This window comes from Asterias rubens, chromosome 3, assembly GCF_902459465.1.
Source record: "Asterias rubens chromosome 3, eAstRub1.3, whole genome shotgun sequence".
NCBI classification, from domain to species: Eukaryota; Metazoa; Echinodermata; class Asteroidea; order Forcipulatida; family Asteriidae; genus Asterias; species Asterias rubens.
Genome location: NC_047064.1, coordinates 19,228,123 through 19,252,154, shown reverse-complemented (window position 1 = coordinate 19,252,154; position 24,032 = coordinate 19,228,123). Strand labels below are relative to the sequence as shown.

Genomic DNA, 24,032 nt, shown 5'->3' with positions numbered 1-24,032 from the left:
ATATCTGTAAAAGTCTCTTGTTTTGAATCATATTGCCACAAGTGCACAACAATTGTTTAAAACAACTTTTTCATTGGGTTTCTTAACAATAATAAAGGACAACGTTCAAACTTACATTATAAATTGTTTTAAATGACCGACAATTTTCAACCGGTCTTATGGTGTAATGGTTAGCACTCTGGACTTTGAATCCAGCGATCCGAGTTCAAATCTCGGTAAGACCTCTCGATTCTTTTGAAAATCTTTTCTTCACAAATAAAAAATGCTTGTTAAGGATTATATTTATGGCACCTTTGTCCTTAAAAACAAAACACTATTTCCCACGTATTCTTGTTGTGCATTAAAAGTTACCTTCCATTAAAAATGGTGCCAGTTCTATGCGCACATGCGCGACTGACCGGCCTTTGTGTTGTTCACAACAAATGGCCATATAAGGACATTAGTGTGTGGTGTTGACTCGCCTGCCACACAATGAGTAAGAGCTTAATATTTACATGACTCACCAATTCAACCTCACTGGACCATATTGGACTCACCTGACTCAGCGGATTTGAGACATAGTAACTGTTAAATGGTTCAACAACGATATAGCTACAGTTGTTGATTGTCATCATCTTTCAGTCTCACTATGTAATTAAGGCTATAGACTTTTATCAAGCTGCCTCCGTCTTGGTCATGTTCCTCGTATCGAATAACAACAATGAATGCTAAATAATAACTTTGCTAATAGTAACCAGACTATTTTGTTCTTCCAGCCTCGGTTTGGTTACATTGATTTCAATGGGAGAAATTCAAGATGGCTGCACCATGATCATAGAGCTATATAGCTGTATGACCATGATAAAGATCTTAAGGATTATTGAATGAACATTCAATATTATCTGAGATTATTGACTCACCCAAAACTTTTCTTGAAATTATTAGTAAAGAACTATTGTTAAATTAAATTGTTTTTATATATATATTTTTTTGATTTACGAAACAAATAGTCCAGGGACTAAAAATAAAAAATAACCATAGCCTAAAAAATAAACTGTGGAGAAAACCCCATCACCAAGACGCTTCGCCTGCTGAATTCTATCAATCAATGAGACCAATTTATGTATCACCTTTTGAAGGAACACGTTGCCTTGGATCGGTCGAGTTGGTCTTTAAAAAGCGTTCTGTAACCGTTTGTTATAAAATGCATTATGGGTAGAAAGATGTTGTAAAAGTAGAATACAATGATCTTCACAAATATGCCTCGAAATTGCGTGGTTTTCTTTTTGCCTCGTCGACTAACACGGTCGGCCATTTATGGGAGTCAAATTTTTGACTCCCAAATTAATGGCCGGACTCCCATAAATGGCCGACCATGTTAGTTCGTCGCGACGTAAAAGGAAAACCGTGCAATTTTGAGTGATACTGTCTTGTGTGTATCATTGTATTCTACATTTAAAACATCTTTCTAACCATTATGGATTTCATAACAAACGTTTTCAAACACTTTTTATAGACCAACTCGTCCGATCCAAGGCAACTTGTTCCTTTTAATTATTATTTTGTTTGTGCTTTTAAATAACCACAATTAAATGGATGTTTAAATGCTGGTCACCTTTGAAAATCAGTGTTCACATTGAAAGGTTCCCCAGGGTAATTAAAGGCAGTGAACACTATTGGTAATTGTCAAAGACTAGCCTTCACAGTTGGTGTATCTCAACATATGCATAAAATAAGAAACCTGTGAAAATTTGAGATCAATCGGTCATCGAAGTTGCGAGATAATAATGAAAGAAAAATAACACTTGTCAAACGAAGTTGTGTGCGTTTAAATGGTTGATTTAGAGACCTCAAGTTCTAAATCTGAGGTCTCGAAATCAAATTAATGGAAAATTACTTCTTTCTCAAAAACTATGGCACTTCAGCGGGAGTCGTTTCTTACAATATTTTATACCATCAACCTCTCCCCATTACTCGCCACCAAGAAAGGTTTTATGCCAATAATTATTTTGAGTAATTACCAATAGTTTCCACTGCCTTTAAGAAATAGATCAATAAATAAATAGAACTCCTGACTATGTCGACATGACTGTGGTGTGCCATTATGGGTGCGTTCGTTTAGCTTCCCTGGGTCGACCCCGTCGTGTGGCGTTTTTTTTTCTAGGACGAAAGTGTGCAGATAATTACCCACGTTCGTCTTGGAAAAAAACCCGCCACACACTGGGGTCGACCCAGGGGAGCTAAACGAACGCACCCAATATAAGCCGATGTCCCAGGGAATTCTGTCCGCCGGAGATTAGGTCCCCCATTGGGCTGAGGAAGAGGATTCAAAAGAGGGCGCTGTCAGAAGAAGTTTGTACACAGGGCCCAATTTCATAGAGCTGCTAAGCACCCAAATTTGCTTAGCATGAAATTTCTTCCTTCATAAAAACAGGATTATCGCTTGATACCGGTATTCAGCTGTTGTTTGCTTATCCTGAAAATCACGTGGAAATTTGGCTGGTTATCCTGTTTTTATCAAGGAAGAAATTTCGTGCTTAGCAAATGTTTGTGCTTAGCAGCTCTATGAAATTGGGCCCTGTTTGCCATAATATTATGGGGAGACCGAATCTCCGGGGAGGGGGAGGTCATGATCTTCTCACACCGGTGACCCAGGGTATTCTGTCCGCCGGACTGTCCCCATTATGAGAAATTAACATGGGCCGTTAGAGGATGATTCAAAAGAGGGCGCTATACCAGAAGAAAATTGTACACAGATCGCCATATGGGGCGGGGGGGGGGGACGACAAATCTACCGGGGGGGCTGGACAGAATCTCCTGGCACGAACACCAGGCTAATAAAATATAATTATTTTTCAACTACTTGCTTTTCAAAAAAATGAAGGGGGAAACCCCAGTTCTGATTGACAGACCTATTGTTATAATAGTTTACGACTACACATAAACACCTGACTAATTGCATCCAAAATATTATTACAAGTTGTAGTAATTAGTTTGGATCATAACAAGTAATCAGCTATGACTGAATGAAGGGGGGGAAGCTAATTGGGAGTTAGTTGTATCGAATCTTGGTCTTACACTTTCTAGGGAGATACAAAAATTAATACGGTCACTCATCAAGCTCAAAGGTTTGTTCTATCAGTGTTTTATTCGGTCACAAAGGCTCTGCTTCTTTTCACAATCAATTCAGCAAAAATATATTAGGCAAGCATAATATTTTTAATATCAAAACATTGTTAAGTAATAAGGAAGTAATCATCATGGGCTTATAGTTTAGAAGTATTGCCCCATAACGAAAGCTGGGCAACAAAGAGTTTTCAATTTCATTTAAAAATGGCACTATGGGCAACATTGTTTTAGTTAACTTTAGTTAAAGGCAACGTAATTGTTTTTTGGGGAACCGTTCGATTGGGCCAACTCTATGGGAAATACAACAAGTTGAACACATAAAACGTTTTTTTTTAAATTCGTTTTGAAAGCTGGTGTGGCATTTTTCAATATTTTTCTCATAATGTTATGGAGCATATGGGCGTAATAATACAACTACCCAGTGAAAGTTTCAAAAGTTTACAATGTGGTAAAATTTTTAATTTTCGCTTAAAATCTGGAGCGGTTATGGCCACGCAGGGAACATTCTAGGTTGAACGTTTCATGTGGAAGAAAAACCTCTCAGATTGCTAATCTTTTTGTTTAGTATTTACCAAAGACATACTTTCCCTTTTATCGTTATATATACACACACAAACTATTCACATTTGTTTGGCACATTTACTTTAAACACACAATACACACGAAGAGGGAATAAAGGTAAATGAATGCAGGCCAATAATGACTATGTATTCGTGACGAATGCGCTCCAGATTTGACACATACTTGTTCACAACCTAATTTTATATTTCGAACCCCCCCCCCCCCCCCCCCCCAAAAAAAAAGAGGAATAAATAACAAATACAATTGTAACAGTTATAGGTGAATTAATAAATAAATAAGAATAAATAAATAAACCAAGCAAGGTAAATGAACAAATGAAATAAATAAGTATACATTTAAATTGGCAAATAAATAAATAAATGAAGACGGAACAAAAAAGTATTCATGAACAAACAATTAAATAAACATTGGTGAACAATTTTAAGCCCAATAATAAATACAATTCATTGTTTTGGTCATCGAAATTAACAGTACATAATCAAGAACTTGGGCAAGTTTTTGAACAAACAACAATTTGATTGAATAATCAAAAATACTCGATTGTCAAACAGGCAATGTTTAGCATGGTTTTAAGAGTTGTATAATTTTATGAAATTGGCATTTTAAAATAATTGTAAAATTTGAATTCTCAGAAAGTAAAGTTCTGAATACTGACAGACAGGGGATGTTCAACTGGTACCTTCGGCACAAAGTACGAAACGGCTGCCGGTTCAAACACTGAGTCATCCAGGAGGGTGTCTGCTAAGCATGGTTGTGGGTAGAAGAACTGTTCATCCGGGGTTCCTTGATTAGCAGGTTCCGAATCGTCCAGCCACCCGAACCCGTCCAGGAGGTCCGTGCCCGCTCCGCTGTCAGGGCTACCGGGGAAATCGTCATGAAGGACGGCACAGATGTCTTGCACGCTGAGGCGGGGAAGCGGACTGAGGCCGTCGTCTGGAAGACCGGGGGACTGTGATTGAAGGGCATGGTGTTCCGAAAACGAATGTTCAGGAATAAAAGGGCTGGAACGATCCGAGCACAGACTACCATAGTCTGATTCCGGGGTGACTGGCGGTTGAAGAAGAGCCCGGAGAGTTGTAGATGTTGACGGGAGGCAAGAGTCATTGGAACCGATCTTTGGAAGCATGAGGGAAATGCTCGCTAGAGGCGATACCGTTGAGAGAGCTGCTGTTGGAGAATTAATCTCGTGTTTCTTCGTCTTGGTTTTGGGTTCCTTATGAGATCTTGATTTCTCGTCGGCCGGGGAGTTCTTACTTTTCCTTTTCTTTGCACCGGAAGTCCTGTCCCGGATTTGTCTTGGGATAAGAAGCTTGGAGCTGTCGGGAACGGACACCAGGGCCCAGCGAGGATTGCTCCGTAAATTCCCCTTAGCCTCTCTGATCCGATCTTCCTCCGTGTCGAGCCTCTTGAAGCATTTATGGAGGGTCAGGTTGTGACGGACAGAGTTTTTCCAGTGTTTGCGATTTTTGGTGTAGTACGGGAAAGCAGCGGTTATGTACTCGTAGATTGCTTTCAAGTCACATTGTTTACCTGGTTGGTGCTGTAGAGCCATTGTGGTGAGAGCCAGGTAGCTGTGTTTGGGACGAGAGTCATCGTCGTCCAAAGTCGTAGGTTGGGCTACCTCATCCAGCTCGCAGTTGGGCTGCACTGGGGCTGTCGAAGTACTCACAGTCATCGGAGGTGAGTTTGCAAAGCTGTCCAAGATCGACTGAATGGTTGACATGTCTGTGACTCCACTGTCAGCCTCTCTTGTACTACACGATGAAAACATTACAGTAGTTGGCGATCTCTGCACTCTGATATACAATGTTTCTTCACAACAAAGTGACAGTCGTTACGTGGAACATGTACTAAGACGATTATCAAATCAGAAGTGTTCACTATCCAAAGGATCAACGGTTCAGCTGAATCAACTTACTGTGTACTCGTGCAACTGGAGAATAAAGAGGAACAATTCGGAGTCACTGCTATTAGCTCGTCTTGACAACTAAAGACGACCACGGTCTACCAATCTCTGCCGTGTTTCACTGGATGAGTGCCCCCGAATGAAGCGTCAAGTGGCCGGGCTCGCTCGTGCAGACAAACCAGAGCTGTCAAAATTCGCGCTGCCCTGGTTTTGTTGGGAGGGACGCTGCCACCTGCAAATTGATTGGGTATCTGTCAATTTGCATAACAATATGACAACAGGCTGACACCTGTGGTGCATACCTGTCCATGGTTTGCATACTTAGCATGAACATCTGATTGCATACCTGCAGTTTGTAGGAAAGTTAATAGCTCAGGGTTTAACAATAAATAAAAAGGGCTACAAAGATACACATGTACATTTGATAATGACTTTTGGTGTTGGCTTATGTTGTTTACAGTAAATAAGTATTCGCTTTGATTTTATTCACCAAGACAAAACAAGTATGTTTCTCATTTGGTAGCTGTGTGTCTCACAGTTTTGGACATTAAAGAACCCCAGTACTAATATTTAGGCATAAGCCTATTTGAAATAGGTATCAGTTCAGCAATGTTCAAAGTGAAAAAGTCCAATATTAGTTTAGAAAACAAATAAAATGTCAATGTGCGTGGAACCCTTGCTCTTTGTGGGAACCATGTTTCAGCATTTGATAACAAGATCGCCCCAAAAAATGTGTGCGTTTGTTCACTACGTGTGTTAATTAAAGGCAGTTTACACTATTGGTAATTACTCAAAATAATTATAAGCATCAAACCTCACTTGCTAATGACAAACAGACCTAGGGATCCGTCAAAATTGTCCCTTTAGTTGATTAAGTATTCCACGATACTTCTTCACAATCACACATGGGTTGCCGATAATGTTTTCCATCCGTGTTACAATTTTTTTCCTGCCAGAGATATTTTTATAGCGTCTGTTTGTTACGGCGCAATATCATTGGCCAACCAAACTAAATTCTTAATGAAAAAGAGTACACGATCGCTGCATTTAGTTTTTTGTTGGCTTCTCCTCGATTATAACAAATGAACCTTTCAGAATATTAAAGGCAGTGGACACTTTGGGTCATTACTCAAAATAATTATTAGCATAAAACCTTACTTGGTAACGAGTTATGGGGAGAGGTGGATAGTATAAAGCATTGTGAGAAACGGCTCCCTCTGAAGTAATATAGTTTTCGAGAAAGAAGTAATTTTCAACGAATTTAATTTCGAAACCTCAAATTCAGAATTTGAGGTCTCGAAATCAAGCATCTGAAAGCACAACTACGTGTGACGGTTTTTTCTTTCGTTTATAGTAATTTGGTTATGCGGATTTGGTTGCTAAATTAAAGTTTTATACATAAATATGATTGTTTTAAAAACTTACATTTCTTGTTTGAATATATAAAAGGGAACGTATACATTATTTTTTTGAACAGGTAGAAAGTACACTGTAGATAATCTATATTAAAACTAACACGTGAACATCAAAAGGTAATAGCGTTTTTGTGAATGCACTGGACAGTGTATCTCAACGATATGCGTAAAATAACAAACCTGTGAAAATTTACACTCAATTGGTCGTCGAAGTTGCGAGAGAATAATGGAAGGAAAAACACCTTTGTGGCACAAATTGTGTGCTTTCAGATGCTTGAATTCTAGACCTCAGCTGAGGTCTCGAATTGAATTCAAATATTTCAGTGAGAAATTACTTCTTTCTCAAAAACTAACTATCAATAGCTCTCCATTGTTCGATACCAAGAACGTTTTTATGCTAAAAAAAAAATATTTTAGTAATTACAAGAGTGTCCAATGCCTTTAAGTGTATTTATGTAAAGACGCGTTTTACACAATCAAAAAGAGAGTTTTTACTATGAACGTTGCCATAAAAATATACTTTTTTCAAACTGAATAGTAGATCTTGTTTGCTATCAATTTCCAAGATATATCTAATCCACTTATCCAGGACAAGCTAAGATGTTAATCCACCAGCCCAAGTAGTGACCTGGTAATCCCCGTCAACAATACACTAATTGCGGAGTTGTCCACGCGCGAGTATCATCACCCAGCCGAGGAATTGTTCACTAACTACGGGGGCGTCCTGGGATCACGCTGCGGTTAAAAGGGGAACAATTAATTTGGGAATTGTTTGGAAACCTATTGTAAAGCGTTTTGATTAAGAGTCAACATAACAATTATTGTTACATGTTGATGGACACAACATTTGGGACCAGGATTTCAGAGTTGTTTCAGCCATGTATGCATGCTGTGTTTTTTTTTGAAAGGGCGAGGGCACCCTAGATGAGGAAATTGTAAATTTCTACTGGAGCATTTCAAAGGGCACCACAAGATGACCAGGCGGCATGGAGGCAATCGCCTTCGTTGCCACCGTTAAGTATCAGGTCTGCTGTTTTTAAGGGAAAAGTGATTCACCATCGTGGGTAGCTTCGTACATCAAACTTTATTCTGGTATTAAAAATTCAGATGAAATACTTGCACATTATGAGGGAAATGCCCTTAAACAGTCTTTTGGGGTTTTGTTTCTAATGATGATTTGCCAAATTGAAACAATCGAGACAATCTCTGCGGAAAAAAATCAGCAACAATTTAAACAATGATTTTCTGAGTGGTTATACCATACACAGTTCACAAAAAGTATATTTTTTTATGAGCCCCTCCAAAAATAGCCTGTACAAAACCCGAACGAATTTACACAGCAAACCAACAAACAAACAAACAAACAAACACACAAACAAACAAACAAACAAACAATGAGATGAATGAAACTGAAATCTCTGTGAAAACACAGATTCGTAGAATAACTTTTAATTAAATTTTCTTTATTCTTAACGTCAATAGATCCAGACACATTGTACTCCATGAGTACATCAAAAATTAACATTACAACTAACATCTTTGATATTTTTTAAATTTAACAAAATCATTTTTTTTTTTCAGTGTAAGCCATAATTATTATTCTATTATACTGACAAAAAAAACACATTCCTGGTTTCATTATTAATTAAAAAAAATCTAATTTTAAAGAGTTTCTACAACAGAACTTGACAAAAATATCATAAGACACCAAAAGATTATGCATACAATTCACCACTTGAGGTGGTACATTAAAGTGTGAGGTTGAAGGAGGTTGGTGGGTAACAAGGGATGGCATTTTCACAGCATTTGTAAGCATATAATGCTACTCTTCAAAAAAAAGAAGAAGAAGAAAAAAGGGTATTAAAGTTACAAACAATATGGCGAAGAAAGATGGTGATAAGGTCTCCGTTCCTTACGGAAAATCTTTGTCACAACTTTGCACAAACATTGAAGCAGCATTGTTTCTTGTACTGATTGAAGTGTTTTCAAATCATTAGGCATCTTAAAAATAAACAAACCCCAAATAGAGTATTCTGAGGTTTCCAATTTCTGACGTTTCCTAAATAAAGGAAGAAAAAAAGACCCCAAAACATTCATGCTCAGACTGATATTTGACTGCCACCATCAATCATATAGAATAATTGTTTTGGCCATAATAATTGTCATATGAGTTGGTTAAAAACAAATTACATTCAATTTTTGGCAATTATCAAACACCAGTTTCTGAACATTTGTAATGAAATAACACAATTTATGCCCAATCGCAGTCACCACAAAATAGTGAATACAAAACAAAAAACACTTCCCTACACTTTATTTAGGGACCTATGTTTTCACTTTTTCAAACACTGAGTTTTGGTCTTGTGCGATCAAAACTAATTGTTTGACTAATATCTAAATAACATTACTAAAATCCTAAAACCCCACACAAAAAAAAAAACCCATGTTGAACGTTCCCAATTGAGAACTCTTCAAACTGAAAACTAGAATCCACAACAAGTACAACTTAATCATAATGATGCATTTCTCAGACCATGTGGGATTTGGTGAATGGGAATTACGAATTGGACAACCCGATTGAGTCCCTCTGACCTCTGAGGAAGGACCTTGTCACACGAGGCAACTTTTATAGGTAACTTGGAGGCAACCAACTGCAGGTCAACTTTCGTACTTAGTAGTTTTTTTTAACCATGTCTCATGATCCCCAATCTTCTTGGAGATTGCCTGGAACTGGTTGCCCGTAAAATGCATCGTGTGACATGGCCCTTAAAGACTAACTTATTGCCCGTAAAATACATCGTGTGACATGGCCCTTAAAGACTAACTTATTACATTAACTATTATGAGCTTTCCAAGCAACCACTACTTCATCAGGTGCATGGCTTTGAAAGCTCCATCAGTCTGTTATGTAATTAGGGTGTGTTCGTTTAGCTTTCCTGGGTCGACCCCGCGGTGCTCACTCGGGTGAGCCCCTGACAAGAGCTAATCGTATTCTCACTTGGTGTATCTCAACATATGCATAAAATAACAGATCTGTGAAAATTTTGACTCGATTGGTCATCGAAGAGAATAATGAATGAACTTGCCCTCTCGTGGTGATGGCATGCACCTCAGGTCAACCCCCAGTGACCCACTCCACAAGCAGGGCACTAGGGGATCACCCGGTCGAGCCCAGTCAAAGCTATTTGAACATACCGGGGCAGACCAGGGTCGACCCTGGGAAGCTAAACCAACGCACCCAATGTTAGTCTGTAAGTGCTACAACTACCTTACTTGTTTTATCTATCAGGCTAACACAGCTATTGATCACTGAGGATATAACATGCAAAGTGCTTGGCCGACATCAACAGCACCAAGATCTACAGTGAAGAAAAATGTGTGCAAAGTACAAGAAAATTATCCTCAAAAGTTGACCAAATGAAATACACAGACCAGACAAGTTGTGAATGACTTTTGACCCCGAGCGGCCATTTTGAGTTTCTTTTCATTTAGCATCACCGAATTAAAGGCAGTGGTATATCTCAACATATGCATAAAATAACAAACCTGTGAAAATTTGGGCTCAATCGGTCATCAAAGTTGCGAGATAATAATGAAAGAAAAATAACCCTTGTCACACGAAGGTGTGTGCGTTTAGATGGCTGATTTTGAGACCTCAAGTTCTAAATCTGAGGTCTCGAAATCAAATTCGTGGAAAATTATTTCCTTCTCAAAAACTATGGCACTTCAGAGGCTGCCGTTTCTCACAATATTTTATACCATCAACCTCTCCCCATTACTCGTCACCAAGAAAGGTTTTATGCCAATAATTATTTTGAGTAATTACCAATAGTGTCCACTGCCTTTAAGCCAAATCAGAATGGCGGATTTTGCTATGGCTACAACTGTTGCTAAGGGTGTTGCTAAGGACGCCCTGTACTTCAATGCATGACGATCAGCCGTAAGTTGAGGCTGGAAACTTAAAATAGCCAGGTCCCTTGCACCAATCAGAGTGTTCAATTCATAACCAGTTATTGTACCAAAGGAATATGAGAAAGATGGCAGCTTTACACTAAAGAACTATAGGTACAAGACCAACCCGAAAAGTATGCGAGCATAACATTTTTTACTCCCATAAATTTTAACACTAGAACATAATCTACGCCACTTATATTAACCACCTCCGTACCCAAGCAAATAAGACAGAGTACAAAAATACTTTCTGGAAAAATGTAAATACCTACAAAATGAATTGTAAGACTACTGTTTAAAGGCATTGGACACCTTTGGTAAATGTCAAAGACCAGTATTCTCACTTGTTGTATCTCGTAAAATAACAGATCTGTGAACATTTTGACTCAATTGGTCATTGGAGAGAATAATGAATGAAAAAACATCCATGTTGCACAAATGTGCGCTTTTATATGCAAAATAAAAGGTTTCAGCTGAAGTCTTGAAATATTTGAGTGAAATTATCTCTTTCTCAAAAACTACGTTACTTCAGAGGGAGCCGTTTCTCACAATGTATTATATTATCAACAGCTCTCCATTGCTCGTTACCAAGTAAATTTTTGTGCTGATAATTATTTTGAGTAGTTACCAACAGTGTCCAGTGCCGTGAAGTGGAGTTAAAAACACTCGTCTATGTAGAAATTAACATTCATAAAAGTTGTCAGAACTGTACAACTGGTTTTCGAATACTGTTTTTTTTCTTTTTCTAATGCTCTGGAAATGTGTACCTAGGAGCTGGTAGATGGTTGAGCTTTTTTTGTAACAACTTTATTTCAGTGATCGTATTGTCTTGAATTGCTATTTTGATAAAATACATTGTGTTCAATCACACAAGGACATTGGGTAACGTCTGCGGTCAAACACAAGAACATTTGAAATAACTAGAGTATAAGTACCACTTGCCAGTAAGTATTTCTTCAAATAAACACCACGAAAACGAGAATTTAACAACAACCCAGAGATTAAAACAAACGGTCTGCAGAAAGATTTTAAAAGAGGTACATTTTAAAAGATGTACCAATCTTTGTGGATTTATTTGGTAATTTAATTTTCATCTTCTAAAATTAATTTTATCCTCTAAACCTCGCGTCAATGTATTATACTTAGTGTTACCACCCTGAACATTTATATGTTTTAAAGGTCTTTAAAATTAAAAAGAAACATAAAACTGGATGGATACTTGCCAAATCTTGGATTAAGAACAAATTGCACTTAAAAATGCAAGCATGCAACTTGTTTACAAAAGAAAGAAGTAAACTGCCTTGACAAATATTTGTGGTTTAGTTTTTGTTTTGTACAAAAATCCAAGAAAAAAAGGAAATCAACTACTCTGCTGCATGGCTGTAGTTTCAATCCATTATTATTTTGCACAACACTCTGTGCTGTACTCTAAACTGTAGAAAACTAAAACTAAAACTAACCATCCAAGTAGATGCTTGTAATTTAAAGCATGCTTCAATTGCATTTGAAAAGAATCCAATGTACAACATTTTATACATTTTATAAAGTAAGATTTGATACTTAGCATGGTGCATGTAAGAAATGATTGAGCCAATACGTCCCCGAAAAACAAATTTGTGTACACCGGTCTTTACCTTGTTACTTATCATTGAATCAAAAAAAGGCATAGTTAAAACAAAAATTCAACAAATCCAAGCACCATTTTTTGATCCTGCACAGGTAAAGTGACACCTCCTCGTCCCTCGCCCACTTAACGCCCCTAACCCACCTCTGAATAACATATCGGGTGATGTTACTCCTTTGCCTAGAACCAAATGCTAGGACTTGGGTCCAATTTATTTCATAGAACAAATACAACTTGGACAGAAAGACAGACAGACAGTACAGACATACAGACAGACAAATATTATTGATAGGTTATAGTCATTTAAACCTATTTACAGTTGTGTTAACAAATTCCAAATACCTGTTGTTCTCAGATTCCAGAAAAAATTGAAACCCCTCTCCCCCCCCCCCCCAAAAAAAACCCTGAAAACAACTACGAAAATACAGACAGAAAGTGTACAGGCAAGTTTTTCCTGAACACCTTATGCTTACAAATTCGTTGAGACCCATTCCCTTCAAAAGGATGCGTTCTTTTTAGTCAGCAATTTGGGCGGAATACAAAATTACTCGGGGTATTTTCACCAACAATGAAAAAGCAAACCAACAAAACGGTAGGCTTACTCATTCTCTAAACATCATCTTCTTCAACGGTGCTACACAAAATAGTTTTTTTTGTTTTTCTAATGTAATTTTTCTAACCACCTATTGTCAAAGCCTGAATTTCAATGTGTACTTCTGTGCGCACTAAAAATAACCTTTGCAAACGATGTCACAAGCTCAAACAGCGCCCTCAATGAGACCAAAGAAGACCCTACCTTTGGCCGAAAGTTCAACATGGACAATTTAAAAAAAAGGAGGACAGGTAAACTTAATTACAATTCCTGTCTAAAATGTGTTTTTCAATCAACTTAAAGTTTCCACACACCTGAAAAGGCCTTACGAGGTAAAGCCCCTGAAGTGTGGATTACTAATAAGGATTTAGGGGCAATTTCTTACGGAGCAATTTTAAGCAAAATTTATTTAAAAAAAAATACAAATGGTGCTTAACGGATTTTGATTACCGGCAAGATTTCTGTAAAAATAACCTATGCATTGTTTGTATGTGTCAAAGAAACAAAACACGATTCAATAAAGAAGTAAAGCCAACGATGGCAGAAATATTGTGCGGTGAAAAAAATTGGACAGTACAGGGCTTACTGTCCTTTTGTATTGTGAACAATGCAGAATACATTAACCATATAACCTGTTTAAATGTTTATAAACAAGCCATAGAGCCAGCCTTCGATTTCACCAAACTCTTCCTTAACTTAGGGTTAATCTTAGGACTTAGGACGAGTTAAGCTCCATATTCATAGATGTTAGGACGAGAGATAGGATTAGTCCTAGCATTTCATGAAATCACCTGCTGGACTTTCTGCAGGCACGATTTGTTCACAGCTCAATTAAAAAAAAAAAAAATAATCATCTGGAAATGTAACAATCTCAAAGCTTGTTCAGCTGTTGTTTCTACATTCTTATGACCGTTGTAGTATCTTGCCTGCCAGTAAATGCCCCGAAATGTACAAAAGTTCACTGTACAGAGCAAAGGGTCACTTGCCGTAAACACGGTCATATGATCTATCATTCAGAAACATTCAAACAATGAAAGGGCAAGCTTATCTGCAAAGACAACCGTCGTCAAAGTAAAGACAAGCTCTGAATCAGATACAAAAAGCTGAGAAAACATTCTTTACACTCGTTCATTTTCAAACAGACTACCAGCCAAAAGCTATATAAACTTTGCAATTAAAAGAGGTATGGGGAACCAGCCAAGCTCCAGCAGAATCTGTCTGTGCTTTCAGCACTTCTGTAAAAGATGGGACGCCTAGTGTCTGGGGATAGCTTACTTAGTTGGAGCGTTGCTTCTTGGTTGACGTCTTGGTTGACGTCTTGCGTGTGGGCGTCTTGCGTTTACCTTTCTTGATGACCGGTTTGTTCTTGATGGACCCACGCTTTCTTTTGGATGTCTGCAAGAGAGATCAAAGAAGAGAAATACTGTCAAGAATTCAAACTCCTTTTCCAAAGCAGGGTATCAGCACACTTCAAAAGTCAAATTAAAGACCTTTTAAGACCCTTTTTATGCTACCTTTAACACAATTTAAGTGCAAAAATAAGTGAATAAGGCAGTGAAGAACTAGCTATACCCCCTCAAAATTTATGTTACCTTTTCTACTCACACAGCATAATTTGGTTGTTTGAGAGCTGATTGAAAAATTCATTACGTGCTTCAACAATTTGTTAGGACATCAAGTAAGTGAATTCAATCCTTTTAATGCCTTTTACGACCTTCAATTTGGATAGTTCAATTTACAGGATCTGCAGAAACCCTGCAAGGAGTCTTCTACTTTCTTGTCTGCTTGTCTATTTTTTCCCTATACAAATCAACGAGCCATTCATACCTTCTTGGAGGCAAATTTTTTCTTGTTAGATTTCTTGGTGGTTGTCTTCAGTATGGGCTCTCTGTTGTCCAAGGGTTTGACCCTGTAAATGCGGACCAGCCAGTGCTCCGTAGTGTAAGCTTCCTCTAAATGCTGGAAGGAGATGTCTTTGTTGCCGATCTCGGCGTTACGAGTCCGGTCGTAGCCTGGGGGGCTCCTGAAATCCAGCTGATAATGAAGATGATTTTGAAAGGGGGACGGCATAAGTATAAGAATAACTTAACGTTTTTTGTATAGGCAGAGGACAAGTTAAATGTTCTTTAACTACATTCAAATTGCTTCATAAACAAGTTCACTGGAGGCACAACTGTGTTAGAAAAGTAAAGGCATGTAGTTTGGTGTCTTTCTTAAAAAGGAAAACACAGATAACTTGAAAATAGGTGTGGTATGAACAAAAACAAAACAATCAAACAGACAAGCACCCCCAAAACCCATTACAAAGCCAAACAAACCTGCAACCCCAACACTGCTATGTTAAACAAAGCAAAGCAAATAAGAGACATACAAAAAGACCAGAGAAACATGACAAGTTTTGAACAGTGTCCTCTGGACACACTCTAAGATTGTGTTCTTTGTTCCAGTAATGTACACATTCTTCCCTAAACAAGACTACTTCAAAACAATTTCCTTCAAAATATTTCAGTAAAAACCAAACCTGCATTTCACCAAAGCGGTAGTAGCACATCTTGTACATGAGGCAGTTGAGTAGAGTCGGGGAACCAGAGCTGTCCACACGGAATTCTCCATTCACAGTGAAATAGTCCGACTCCTAAAAATAGCAAAAGAATACACATCAAGTCAATAATATAGTCGCCTGTGGATTTATTTTTACAGGACTCAAGGAAAGTACTGAGTATGCAATGCTCAACACACATCGGTGTACAAACAAAATCACAGTCTCTAACGTCAAGCAATGCAGGGATGTGATGTCTGTGTGTTAACAAAGTGTGAGCGTAAAGTGTGAAAGCTTGCGGGCTCAAAGTCTGCTTACATACATTTATCTTTGGTTTTGAAAGCCCTTCTCTGTAATCTGTGGCTTTCTATATGTTTTTTCCCCATGTTATTATGTATTTCATCGTAATTATACAATTTATTATTATTATTATTTTTTTGAGAAGGGGGGGGGGGGTCATCAAAGTCTATGCACTTACTCTGATGTCCTTGGGATGTTCGCCCTCAGCGATGCGAACCATCCACAAGAATTTGTTGATGTCATCACCTGAGTAGCCAATCACACCGCCGAATATAACCAGGACATAGTTGACGTCCAATTCACGCATGATCTTATAAGCCTCCGTCTCATTGGACGACATGGCCTTGCCCACCTGTACATTCAGTAGGTTAAGAAGGGTAGTTAATGCAACTTGATTCTTGAGGAATGTCTTCAATCACACCAAGTTGTTTTCAAGAAAATATACCTTAGGCCACATAAAAAAAGAAACAATTGTTGATCATCATTTTTTTTTTTCTGGATGGGGGAGGGAGGGAGTTTTCTTTTTTTTTTAAAGTTGTCTTGACATGCCAAATATGAAATCAAGAATAAAGAAATCATCACAATCACTATAAAACAGAGAGTTTTGATGTTTTCAATAGTTTTGTCAAACAAATTTAACTCCTAGATGACATTTTCTGCAGACTTTTTCAAACAACTAAGCACAGTGTAGCCCAAGTAAATATTTGAAGAATTGTTCTTGCTTTGGCAACATGAACAAAAACCTTCTTTAAACATCTTTTCAAACCTGTACATTTTGAAAAAAAATATCAGCTGAAAAATCTGGGCAGTAAAAGTATAAAGAGATATTCAGACATGTTTTTTATGATTGAAAAAAAAAATAAATAAATAAATAAAATGGGGTCGGGGGGTTTTGAACGGTCGGGCGGGGACGATCAACAATTATTTTTTTAGGTGGCCTTAACTTGTTTAGTGCTTGCTTTTTTTAAAGACTGTGTGGACGTGTGCAAGTCCACCACACAATTTTTCAAAACCCTGCATTGTTTGGACCTTTTGTTCTCAGGTCCACACTTTATGTGTAATGCTTGCCCGCAATGCACGCAACATTTCTAAGGTACGGGTTTCTACGAGCCTTTTAAAAAAAAGTAGGAATATTTTCTTGAGTACAAGGGATGACCTACATGTACATGCACACATGGTGTAGGCTTTAATAGACTTTTCATTCCAATTGTCAGTATCAAATTTTTCTGATTTTTCTAAGGGGAAAACAAAATCAGAAACCTAAGTAGGAAGATTATCATGTCTGTGTTTACAAGGCAAAACCTACCAATGCAATATGACTATTGTTCCACGTATTGTTATCAACGAGCGTCGTCCTGTTGGCCATTCCCGCTATCTGGTACCCATAATCCCACCAAGACATCACGCGGTCGCGATCTCCGGTGTTCTGACGCAACCAGTAATACGCTTCCCGAAAGTCGTCTAAGATATTGCGAGTACTGCAAAGAAAACAATTATTATTTATGAATTTGATTTTAAAATGTATAAATCCAGGGCGTAATCTATGCCTTAATACTGTTAAAATTTTGGTTCAAAAGTTGTAGAAACACCAAAAAATGTAATATATTAAATCTGAGAAAAATTACTTTAAAGTCAAGTTGTGTATTGAAAATCAATCAGCACATTTCATTTTCAGCTCTAATTTTAACCCCCTTTTTGATGTTATTTATCAGGAAGGAAGTTGCCGATATAAAACAAAATATTCATTTAAATTCACAAAAAGAATTTTGTGTAACACTTCACCCATATTTGCCTATTTTGGCGTGATTCTCCATGCTGATATTTCCAACAAAAGACTTATTTTTGCTTGATTGTTTCACATATTATATTTACGGATTCAATCCAGAGCCATTTCTCACAATGTTTTATACTATCAACAGCTCTCCATTGTTTGTAACTGAGTAAGTTTTTATGCTAACAACTATTTTGAGTAATTACCAATAGTGTCCAGTGCCTTTAAACAAAAATTTAAAGTCTCTGGAGCGTTAACTCTTACCCATCGTTGTTGTATGTTGCTAAGACTATACTGGGACTAGAGTATGCATTGCTAGTCACCCATGTACAGTGAACGGCAAACATCATCAGCATCATCAACATCGCCATGATGACGAAACCCTTCAGGTTGGTCCCTAACGTGCTGTATTTATCTTGATCCAGTTTTGGCTTGCGCACTTTACCGGCCTGCATCGAAAGGGAAATCAAACCAACAATTTGAATTTTAAATGGTTTATATTAAAAAAAAAAATAGATAAAAAAGACCATCACAGGCAAAGGCTGAATTGTATTAAAACTACAAGGGGTTAATATCGATATATTAGCAAAGAGTTCAAAATACATATAAACATTTTTTGTAACAATATTTAAAAAGATGATAATAACAGTAGTGCTCCAAGAAGTTTCAGACCGAAACTGCCTCCAATTGGGACTACCAAAATCTACAAGTGTTCCAAAGTCTCCCATCTCAAACTAAATCTGCTTAAAAGCAGGAAGTGGTAGTCAAACAATTTCGGTCTCTTTGACCTTAAGTCTGACCTTGTCATAGAGCTTCCTGTTCTTCCGATCCACCTCCTCCTCATCCTCCTCAGTCTCCTCCGCCTCCTCTTCATCTTTCTTTTTCCTCTCCGAGTCATCGGCGAGGTACTCCGTCAGCGTCTTTGAGATTGAGATGGCCGCCAGGATGCAGACAACCGGGGTGAGGGTGAGCATCAGGCGTACCATCACGCCGGCGAAGTAGACCGCGCTCAGGGCGTATAGGACAACTGAGAAGAAAACAGGCAATAAGAACAATTATAACAACTGTATTTACTACAGCACCCAGCATTAGCTTGTCATTTCACAAGTCAGCCAGCCTTTCCACTGGTCCACATTCAAGGATGTGATAGGCTGAACTATAAGCGCAAAACGTGAAAGCTTTGGAGCATTAAAGCTTCCAAGCACGAAGCCTGCTTAAATTCATCTATCTTTCGCTTAAAAAGCCCTACTCTGAAATGTTCCATACGGTTTTATCTTCATGTTCTTGTGAAGTTGATCTAAGTTATGAAAAAAACAAGTGTAAATTTTATATTTTTGAGGGGTAGGCGAAAGTTTAAAAATCACATCCCTGTAATTGTGATGATCAGACCCAAGAATTCTGGCACTTACTAAAGACTCTCTCATCGTTGATCTCCTTAATGACGAACCAGAGACCGGCCGGAAAGAAGCAAACCAAGATGTGGAGGTCGAAGAAGAACGAGACCCACGTAGTCGGCTGGTGCTCCGACACCGACGCTATGATGGGAATGTGGATTTTTGCATATCTACAGACATCAAAGTAAAACAGTTATAGTTTCAAATGCTCTGGATCAGCGGAAACCAAAAACACTAAATAGTAAACTTGCGAGTACAACCATGTGCAAGATTTCTTTTGAAGGATTGTTGGCTCTGAAAAAAGCAGGTGTAGTTTCGAACAGTACACTCTGCTTGTCTTCGGGAGAATATTCTGGATCAAGTTGAAAAAAAAAGTGACTCAGCGATGTTGTACTATTTGGGAAGGGTTAGGGGGGACTTGGTCATGATTTGTTTATGCCTTGAATGCCTTAAGGCGACCTTCTGAAATTCAATTTTCTAGGAAGTCTCGCTCAACCTAGATGGATTTGACATTCTTGGTGAAAATACTGCACATTATTTTCTAGTAGCCACTGTATCCAATAAAACTTTAACATCATCATCATCAGTCGTCATAGGCCTCTGCCCGTTGACGCAACAACCGTCCACTTCTCCTGGGTTGTGTGGCTGGTGCAGGAGTGATTTTGCCTCGCTGTAGGGTGGTCGCAGTTAGTTTAGCCACGCTGAGCCCACCCCAAACTTTCACAGGTGACTTTTAATTGTACACTCCTTGATATTATTGCCTATAAGTCATCAATATGTTGACAAAAATGACACTACTGATCAATCGGTGTGACCCTTTTTTTGTGGAAAATTACCAGCCAAAAACAAAACACAAACTTGTTACTTTAAACCAACTCATTTTTCTGTACACTTCAGGCCTGGAATTACACGCAGGTCACAGAGGTCATGGCCTCTATTGCCCTCGTTTTGGCCTTGGTGCCCCTTCAGAAGTTTCTCATAGACTTAAAGATTTTCCAATGGAAGTGCCCTTTGCAAAATGAAAATGACCTTGCCCTTACAAAGGTGAAGTTCTCGGGCCTGTACTTATTCCAGAACAGAAAGTACAGTATTTCTTTAAACCCCCTAGGGTTCGGAAGCCTTTACAATACAATTTAAAAATGTATGAGGCATCGATAAACAAAAGTGTTTTTATTTAAGTGGAAATTTTAATAGGCTGAGGCCGACACTTTCCGAAAACTCGTATAACCTCCACCCACGGCGTTACCGCTGGGATTGGTTTATTAAATTTTAACCATCCTGGGAATAAGTAGGAATTAAAGGAACGTTTAACTTTGGTTTTCGGAACCATCCGATTGTTTTATGTTAAAGCCATTAAACACTTTCGGTACAGAAAAAAAAATAAAGTTCACATATTTACAAATAATTTACAGGGTTTACAGAAGGTAATGGTGACTTACTTCTCTTGAAATATTGTTCCATGAAATGCTTTACTTTTTCAGAAAACATTAAAACAATATCAATTCTCGATGTCTTTAAAGGCAATGGACACTATTGGTAATTGTCAAAGACCAGTCTTTTCACTTGGTGTATCTCAACATATGCATAAAATAACAAACCTGTGAAAATTTGAGCTCAATTGGTCATCAAAGTTGCGAGATAATAATGAAAGAAAAAACACCCTTGTCAAACACGCTCAAACAGAGGGACTCAAACAGTCCTAGTGAAGACTGCACTCGTTACCAAGTAAGGTTTTATGCTGATAATTACTTTGAGTAATTACCAGTAGTGTCCACTGCCTTTAAGTGAGCGACAGAGAGCATACTTACCCTGTATCGTACAGGGAATAGAACCGCCCACTCCAAGGTGCAATATAACCTGAGGGAAGAGGTAAATAAACACAATTATGCAACTACGCACCGTCAGAGTCTTGATTAACTCCGACTTCACAAAAAGTTTGATGTTTGCATGTGCAATTCAGAGTTTAACTGCGATACATGTTTTAATAAACCATTTTTGGTTAATAGAACCGCCCACTCCACGGTGCAAAATAACCTGGGAGAAAAATAATAAACAGAATTATGCCACTACGCATCTACAGAATCTTGATTAACTCCCGACTTCACAAAAACTTTGATGTTTGCATGTGCAATTCAGAGTTTAACTGCGATACATGTTTTAATAAACCATTTTTGGTTAATAGAACCGCCCACTCCACGGTGCAAAATAACCTGGGAGAAAAATAATAAACAGAATTACATGTATGCCACTACGCATCTACAGAATCTTGATTAACTCCCAACTTCACAAAAACTTTGATGTTTGCATGTGCAATTCAGAGTTTAACTGCGATACATGTTTTAATAAACCATTTTTGGTTAATAGAACCGCCCACTCCACGAGTTAATACGAAAACCACGCAATTTCGAGGCATATTTGTGTAGATCATTGTATTCTACTTTTACAACATCTTTCGAACCATATCAATTTTATAACAAACGGTTACAGGACGCTTTTCAAAGACCAACTCAACCGATCCAAGGCAACGTGTTCCTTTAAGAGCAAGGGACCAAAGTCTGAGTGAAGACTGGGCTTGGCAAGTTGATTGTGCTTAGCGAGGGACCAAAACAGATTGAGTGGCAACCACATAGCCAACTGATCAAGCTATAACAAGGAACCTAAGCAGTTCAAAGAGTTCTGGGATGCCTTAAATGTTATAATTGTTAAAGCCGATTGTGGGAGTGTTTCAAGGAAAGACCTTTTTTACCCTGTTTTAGCGCGAGGTAAGGGACTCTTATCTTACTCTTTCTATTTCTTGGGGACTCCATCTATTGGAAAAATGTAAAAACTAAATATTTCTGAGCATCCTGGAACTGCTCTTAAAAACAGCCAAACAGATATATCATTAACTAGGTCTAACTCCAGCAAGCCTCCCAATCCTTTCAAGCCAGTCTTACCTGCATAAGTAAGAAGAACGACCGCTAGGAACACAACGCCAGCAGTTCCCACAACGCCAAAGAAAAACAGCGCCCTGAACTCCTTCTTGGACAGGAATTCTTGGACGTATTTCAGGAAAGCGTAAGCCTGGAGTAACGCAAAGGTACCTAGGTGGTGTTTGAGACAAGAAATCAAAACAAAATTACGACAGGCCGTGAGAATTCATAACAATTCATAATTACGATTAATTTCCCCAGAGTCGCTTCAAAATCTTTTATAACTCCTGGGCCCAATTTCATAGAGCTGCCTAGGCACAAAAAACAGCTAAGCATAACAAAATTACGCTTACTAGAATAAGGTTACCAGCCAACTTACCATATCACAAGGTACAATTTGTGACTGGTAACCTGCTCATTCCTGCTAAGCAGAAGAATTCTTAAGAACAAAAAGCACCTAAGCATAACAGATTTATGCCAACTAGCATGAGGTTACCAGCCACACTACTATGTCACAAGTGCATTTTACGACTGGTACCCTCATTTCTGCTTAGCAAAAAATTGGAAAGCAACATATTATCTGCTTAGGCAGCTCTATGAAATTGGGCCCTGGAGTGTGAGACAACACCTAACATTAAAGTCGACAGCAAGGCTTTTAGCAGGGAAAAAGAGAAAATCCTGCTAAAAACTTAGCGTAACTCCTGGTTTCTATGTATGTGACCACACAGCCTAAGGCTTTGACTTTTCCACAGTATGCATTTTGGATTCTTTTCCCACCTGCTGGATGTCTCACTGACTAATCAAATTGTACTACTTAAATTAAAATGCATATTCAGGAATACCACTTTAGGGCTGTAGGAAATGCGTATGCGTGAAGGTGGATTTTTGTCACCGTCTGACAGGTGTTTCTTAAAGGGAGTCTTTTAAGGGAGAATTTGAAATCAACATTAACACTCATTCATTTCTGAACTGGGCATACTGCGGAAATGGTTTTTAGATCTTGTTTGGGTTAATTGACTTACAAAAAGATTTTCTAATTTTTTTTTAAAGACCCCCCCCCCCACAGAAAAAAAACCTAAAAAAAAAAACCCCTTAAATCAAGTATCCTCAGTGTTCTTGATTTAAATGTTAGCAGGTTACTTGAGAGAGGGAAATAGAAACTGGACAAAAAAAGGAAAACAAGGTAAAAAAACAACAAGTTTTGCGAATAAATATGAAGTGGTCAAGTGGTTCTTTGTAATTTAAGCAGGAGACCACGGTGTCTTTCCTTTTTAACAATTTTGATGGTGTAATATGTAATGATGTTTTTAAAGAGCAACTATAACCATAAATATGAATAGTAAACTTGCGGGTACAACCATGGGTAAAAACTCTTTTGTAAGGAGTGGTGGCTCTGAAAAGAGCCGGTTTGGTCTCGACGTTTTGAACAGTATACTCTCCTCGTCTTCAGGAGAATGTTTTTAAACTAATACAGCTTTTTTACTGAGTGCCTCCATGAAAAGCAGTGTGGGTGCTGATTGGAGTTTACCCTCAATAACGATGACGTAAATAAATATTAAACAAAATATTATGCTCAGCTAATGAAATGGTGCACCAAAAATTTATCAAAAGTGATGACGTCAGGTAAGTTTCAATTACTGACCTGCTGCTGCCATGTGCTCACTGGTGCGTACAGGCTGGAACCCAACAAAAGGCACCTGCATTGAAAACACTGTCCCTAAGATGTAGAACACTGTAAAAGCTGTAGACAAAAAAGTAAACAAGAAAAGAAGACACATTAAGCCGGAGGTCACAGGTTCTTGACAAAGCGGCGGTGTATGTACATGTGTACGTTCAAACCCCAATTTTCGTTTACATTATACAATTGTTGCACGCTGTGGCGGGGTCCATGGCGTTTTGTACACCTGAGGGGGAAAATGGCACCCAAGTCGAAACCAT

At 38.2% G+C, this 24,032-nt stretch overlaps 2 protein-coding genes and 1 non-coding gene across 4 annotated transcripts in view; 1 reads left to right on the top strand and 2 right to left on the bottom strand.

The window, feature by feature from the left end:
- Nucleotides 1-152: 152 nt before the first annotated feature.
- On the top strand, nucleotides 153-224 carry Trnaq-uug. The gene has a single exon. It is a non-coding gene; the product is annotated as a tRNA-Gln (tRNA).
- Nucleotides 225-4,057: 3,833 nt separating this feature from the next.
- LOC117288428 (forkhead box protein C2-like) lies at nucleotides 4,058-5,742 on the bottom strand. The gene has a single exon (XM_033769288.1). It carries the CDS (start codon nucleotides 5,459-5,461, stop codon nucleotides 4,319-4,321), a length of 1,143 nt encoding a protein of 380 aa, XP_033625179.1. The 5' UTR covers nucleotides 5,462-5,742; the 3' UTR covers nucleotides 4,058-4,318.
- A 4,348-nt stretch (nucleotides 5,743-10,090) lies between these two features.
- Nucleotides 10,091-24,032, bottom strand: part of LOC117287809 (dolichyl-diphosphooligosaccharide--protein glycosyltransferase subunit STT3B-like) — a 36,851-nt gene continuing 22,909 nt past the window's right edge. Inside the window, exons 8-19 of one of the 2 annotated variants that reach the window (XM_033768329.1) lie at nucleotides 23,737-23,835; nucleotides 22,119-22,265; nucleotides 20,991-21,039; nucleotides 19,198-19,352; nucleotides 18,589-18,815; nucleotides 18,053-18,237; nucleotides 17,324-17,495; nucleotides 16,196-16,369; nucleotides 15,700-15,813; nucleotides 15,006-15,212; nucleotides 14,454-14,573; nucleotides 10,091-10,370 (exon numbers count right to left, since the gene is read on the bottom strand). In XM_033768329.1, the coding sequence (XP_033624220.1) occupies nucleotides 14,454-14,573; nucleotides 15,006-15,212; nucleotides 15,700-15,813; nucleotides 16,196-16,369; nucleotides 17,324-17,495; nucleotides 18,053-18,237; nucleotides 18,589-18,815; nucleotides 19,198-19,352; nucleotides 20,991-21,039; nucleotides 22,119-22,265; nucleotides 23,737-23,835 (1,649 nt within the window). In that variant the 3' untranslated portion in view covers nucleotides 10,091-10,370. Of the gene's footprint in view, nucleotides 10,371-12,973; nucleotides 14,574-15,005; nucleotides 15,213-15,699; nucleotides 15,814-16,195; nucleotides 16,370-17,323; nucleotides 17,496-18,052; nucleotides 18,238-18,588; nucleotides 18,816-19,197; nucleotides 19,353-20,990; nucleotides 21,040-22,118; nucleotides 22,266-23,736; nucleotides 23,836-24,032 lie in introns of those variants that run through there. The other variant, XM_033768330.1, reaches the window with a different exon arrangement.

Excerpts from the sequence above, each read along its gene's own strand:
- LOC117288428 (XM_033769288.1), bottom strand. The coding sequence starts at position 5,461 with ATGTTTTCATCGTGTAGTACAAGAGAGGCTGACAGTGGAGTCACAGAC.